We start from the raw sequence: 5,443 nt of genomic DNA on the forward strand, positions 1-5,443 counted from the left end.
TCCGACTCACTTCCGCGAATCGGTTCTTTTGAACTGTTCGTTCGGTTCTTTTACGTCATGACGTAATCACAGCACGTGGTCCCCGAGATTTAAACGAAACGTTCTAAACGTTCCAAAAGATCCATTATGATGATATGTAGCACATCAATTATTTAGAACTTAACTATAGTTTGCATTTTTGACCATACTAAAATTAATTTACAGTTATTGAAATTGAAATGTTTATTAAACCAACTCTATTTCGAATGCGAGTTAATAAAACCAAAAAGCGAGTGTCACTCCAGTTGACCGCTTACTTTTTTTATTTATTCAAGCAACATTTAGTATAAATACGAGTATTAAACATTATACATACAATAAAAAATAAATAAAAAAAAGCCCCTCGGACGGTAAATCTTTTCAACGAATCATTTTAATCAACCGGTTCAATTGATTCATTACAAGATTCGACTCAAATGAACGATTCATTCACTAGCTTGAATTTGTAGAACGTGACAACAGCATTTGAAAGCAGAACAAGGCAACAGTCTATATTTCAGAAAACTACATTCTGCCAAGCGTCACATGATCGATTGCTTTTATTAAAGCAAGTCTTCCCTAGCAATTACTGATTCATGTAACTTCAAAACAATGACATTTGTATTAATTTTAAATAAGTCATTTTCTTTTATTTATAGATAATTACCATAAGAAAATATTACTTTGCCAAAAAACAAACAAAACACGATAAACCACACAAGGAGATGCACAATATTTCAATAAGCTTTATTATTTATTAGGCATTTTTTATAAAATTTTGTATCCACGAGTGATGGGCAGACACTCGAGTGAACACCGCTGGTTTCTGAGGTTCACATTTCTTGCCGCCCCCTGTTGTTAGTCCTACAAGGTAATAGACGTCATTTTTTGCACACATGAGGGGTGCGCCCGAGTCCCCCTATAAAAGAAAATGTAGGTGACCCAGACATGAGCATGTGATGTGAATCATAGGAGTTTCAACACATCTGTATTGAAGAATCATAAGACTGTACCAAGCAGGCGGTAGAGGCTGCTGCATCCGTACACAGGAGGGATTTCATGTTGAAACTGTCACCCCAGCCGGTCTTGCAGGCTCTCTCAGAAAGAGACTTAACCCTGGCCATATGCATGATATCAGCATGCAGATCCACTATTATGAGAAGAGAAAATGTCACTACTCCCCAAAATGTGCTCGAGGATGGACATTTTCTGATGTAAAGTCAACATGAACTCAAGATACATCTCATTTACTTCTTAAAACATGTTTTGGTCTTCTTGTGCATCATGTAGCAATGCATGTTACTCCAATAAATCAAATAAAAGCATAAACAACAACATGGAGAGATGGAAAATAAAATAAATTAAAATAAATAGAGCAGTTTGGAAATGGATGGGGAAAAAAAGGGGGGGGGGGGCAGTTTAAAGAATGGATAGACAGAAAATAAAAAAAACAAATAAAATAAGCAGTTTGGATGATGGATGGAAAATAAAGTAAAAACTTTTCCCATCTTTCTTCAATCACATAGCTCTAGGATTCTAGAATAAATTAGTTATTGATGGATAAAATCAAGTCACTACATAATTTATCAATAGCTCATTTTACCTGGAAATACATCAAATTACAAAGTAAAAGAGGTTATGAACGCCATTTCATGTTGCTTTTAATCTCAAACCCTGTTAGTAAGCCAGTTGACTCACATGTAGATTTTCTTGTCCCCCAACCAGTTGTCACACAAGACGAATTGTCTTCATTCACCATTTCATCATCGTTATCCGTTAAGCACACAGGAAATATCATCGACCCTGGACGGAGCACACGTTAACCTGTACAACTTCGATTGTGGAACAGGATCTCCTCATGAAAAACACAGATAAGGTCATATGATCCTATACCTATTCGAGCTGGGACAGACAAGCGGATCATGGAGAGATCGGAGACCGGTGGGAATGTGCCGTCGTGAGGCAAACTCTGCACGCTTTCCACAGCTGCAGTCTGACCCGACATGAAGTTGAGGTCATGAGCTCCCAAGATCACAACATCTCCAGCCCTGTGGGACAAACTGTCAGAACATCACTGAGGAACAACAGATGATCAAACCCATGTCTTACTTGGCGAAGCAGTGGCGTGGCGCCAGCACCCAGCGCGGGTCAACGAGGACGCCGCTACAGTAATGCGTGTCGTGGTTCTGCAGGCTGACGTGCCATGGCCAGGAGTTTGGGCACGCCTCACTTATGTTCTCCACCTTGAACGTGCCATCCTCAGTGGATACCACCTGGGCAAAGTCACTGGGCAGCTGGCAGGGACCCATCTTGGACTGTCCACACTGGGCTGAAGCCATAACATGGAAATGGACATTGAAAGCAATTGAAAGGGTACACGACTGATACCGAGAGCATGAAAAGAGCGTCTTACCAGTTGAATCTGCTCCAGAGTCAACAGAAACGAGTTCACCTATATAATACAAGAGGAAAATAAGCTACAGCAGTTTTCGATCAGACACTGATATGCACCTGGATCACTGAAATCTGAAAGTTCACACCACGCATTGAAGAATCGATCCATTGTTTGTAGTGGGACAGCATGGTGTAGACCCCTGGTCTTTGGGCTCGACCACATCCGACCCCCCAGCTGACCACCCCGGCAAGCTCGTACCTCTCGCCTGTGAAACACGACAGGGGACCGCCAGAGTCGCCCTGAACAGACATCCACACCACAGTTTTTTATTTATTAATATGACTTAATTTAATATTAACAATATTATATCCTCTGTGTGATGTTCTCCTGCATGTTTGTCACACCACACGGCATATATTTATTTATTTATTTATTAAAAAAATATATTATATATAAAAAAAAACAAACATATCCTTCTGGTAACCGTCATTAAAAAAAAAAATGCAAATGTTTACCTCACAATTAATTAATTATTATATATATATATATATATATATATATATATATATATATATATATATATATATATATATATATATATATATATATATATATATATATATATATATATATATATATATATATATATATATATATATATATACACAATATTAGATATTTATTATTAATATTATATGATATTAGGATTATGCAAAATTACTTTTTTTTGTAAAGATTTTTATTAAATCAATCATTTATATACATATTTTCCTAAGATTTTTTTTTTTGTTGCTGAATAAATTAACCAATTGAGACCACGTAAAGACATCAAGACAAAAAAAAATCCAAAATTCCTAATTTGCAAATGTTTACCTGACATGCATCCATTCCACCAGCAGCCGCCCCGGCACACATCATAAACTCATACATTTTCCCTCCATAAAAACTGCTACATGTTTGTGGATCAAAAACAGTAACATTGACCTCTTGAAGTCTGGAGGCACGAGCACCATCTATAAAGAGACAAATACCATCTAATCACATAACCACCACTATTACACAGGTTTAACAGCACATTTAATTAAATAACGGCGTACTTTCTCTGATGGCGCCCCAGCCCGTGACAGTGCAGTTTTCCAGAGGACCCAACTCATCATTCAAGATGCCAACAGGTCTCACACACTCATCAAACAGCAGTGGACTCTGCAGTTTCAGCAGGGCAATATCATTCTCATTTGTCTTTTGGTTGTAGTCCTTGTGGGAGATGATTTTTTCCACCCTGACAGTCTTTAAATAAAACACACAAGAGAGTTCAAATAGCAAAAATCAATGATAATACACTAAAGATCACATAATAAGGTAATGCGATGTAAATATACACGCAGACACTTACTTGATGATAGGATTCATTCGTATTCTCCAAATCGTGCATTCCAACCACTGCGTTCCACATCGACGCCTTTTTATAACTGCTCACAAACAGGAATTTTGGTTTAGACACACAGACTGCACTCAGTCAGTCAGAGGGTTTATAGACTCACCGTTTGAAGCAGTGGCCGGCGGTGATGACCCACCACCGGTCGAGGATGGCACCCCCGCAGGCTGGCGTGTCGGAGTACTGCAGGGACACTTGCCAAGGCCAGGAATGTGCCCAGGCCTCCTGCCCACCTATAATCCGACTCTCCTCCTCATCCTGCTCTGGGATGAAGGCGCGTATGCCAGCCTGCTCTGAAAAGCATGGTGCAAGTAATCATATTTTTAAGCAATCCAGCAGACATTGGGGGAGGACGTGTAAAGCTGGGCAAGGCTTAGCCTTCTCTTGGCCACAGACTTGAGACTAGCGTGGAATAGTCTCACTCAAACCGCTGCTTTGTCTGCTTATTTTAGAAGGAAAAGAAAACTGATCAGCAGTTACGAGCAGCTTTTCTCCATAATAAAGATATTTGGCAAACGATCCAGTGCGTATCAGTTTTTGTGCTCTGGAGAACGTCAAAGGTTTCTATTGACAAAGTGTTTTTGCAGCGTTGAGCAGTGTAGCCAATCACAAACATATCTGTTGATTTCTTGAACGCAATGGCCAATCAGAGGCGTTTAAATTAGCACTGAACAAAACCTCCAGTGAGTGGATTCAGAGTTCTGCATGCTTGCAAATTATTATGTAATTATGTAAACAAGAGATTCATTGTGCAGTCAGCTTCTTTGACCATAATGTGAGATTGCAATGAACTATGATGAGTGACAGATTTTTACTGATTATAAAGGGAGGGCTCTTTGCACGCTTTCTGCCATGCCAAATCCCACATACAGTAGCCTATAGATGCTTGCTTTCTGTTAAAATTAACGGTGGTATGTGAATGTAGAAGCTTTAATAAATAGTTTATCAGGAGCGTTTATGCTGGGATATGTGGCTAGGCTACACATAATTTGAAATTATTTCATGGAAATCTATGTTTTTAAAGGGGAAGTGCATCTCCTTACCCTGGAGTTGGTTCACCCTTCACCTATAGCATATTAACAATTGACATGGAAAACTTTCAAATATTATCTGCAACCATACGATCATTTGTTGCCTAACAAGTTGTTGTGTCTGCTTAACCGGCTACACGACATAAACTATAGCCACATAACATCGGAACAAGCTTTTTTGTTCGATGTATTGTGAAAGGTGTTACCCAATACAAATAGACTTGAAGAAAAGCATTACGAACTCGGTCTCACCATAACATCCCTTGCCAAAGATGCAGTTTGTCTCTGTTGAAGCACTCTCTTTGGGTTTCTTTTCTGCATCTTAAAAGAAACATTAAGATCATTGAAATAAATCACATCAGGTTACATGGTTCCACAAAGCTACCAAAACACGATCAAGATCCGCTCACCAGGGTCAGCCTTAGTCCAATTAAGAGAGAGTATTAAAATAAATAAATACTTTTTACACATGTTCACAAATCTGTTATTAAAAATGAACGGAGAAACCGTAATACAAAAGACTTTACGGGTAAACAACGCGCAAAGCAAATTTAATCCCTGTAA

General features: G+C 38.7%; 1 protein-coding gene across 2 annotated transcripts; it reads right to left on the reverse strand.

Moving 5' to 3' along the window:
* Positions 1–751: 751 nt before the first annotated feature.
* On the reverse strand, positions 752–5,443 carry ovch1 (ovochymase 1). Of its 2 annotated transcripts, none has more exons than XM_079869674.1 (13): positions 5,290–5,443; positions 5,132–5,200; positions 3,955–4,141; positions 3,807–3,882; positions 3,511–3,700; positions 3,287–3,426; positions 2,559–2,712; positions 2,432–2,470; positions 2,128–2,347; positions 1,912–2,066; positions 1,717–1,821; positions 1,032–1,168; positions 752–937 (listed from the first exon to the last, which is right to left on the reverse strand). In XM_079869674.1, exons 1-13 carry the CDS (start codon positions 5,348–5,350, stop codon positions 776–778), a joined length of 1,695 nt encoding a protein of 564 aa, XP_079725800.1. In that variant the 5' UTR covers positions 5,351–5,443; the 3' UTR covers positions 752–775. The 2 variants fall into 2 exon arrangements, with proteins under 2 accessions (XP_079725800.1, XP_079725801.1); XM_079869675.1 differs by having other exon boundaries at positions 3,955–4,136; positions 5,290–5,364.

The sequence above is a fragment of the Squalius cephalus genome, assembly GCF_949319135.1.
Source record: "Squalius cephalus genome assembly, chromosome: 4".
NCBI lineage: Eukaryota > Metazoa > Chordata > Actinopteri > Cypriniformes > Leuciscidae > Squalius > Squalius cephalus.

Bases quoted from the DNA above. Each gene is read 5' to 3' on its own strand.
- ovch1 (XM_079869674.1), bottom strand. From the start codon at position 5,350: ATGTGTAAAAAGTATTTATTTATTTTAATACTCTCTCTTAATTGGACT. The intron at 3,701-3,806 runs GTAAGTGTCTGC...TTTTATTTAAAG, and splicing joins CGAATGAATCCTATCATCAA to ACTGTCAGGGTGGAAAAAAT. The intron at 2,067-2,127 runs GTAAGACATGGG...TTTGTCCCACAG, and splicing joins CCACGCCACTGCTTCGCCAA to GGCTGGAGATGTTGTGATCT.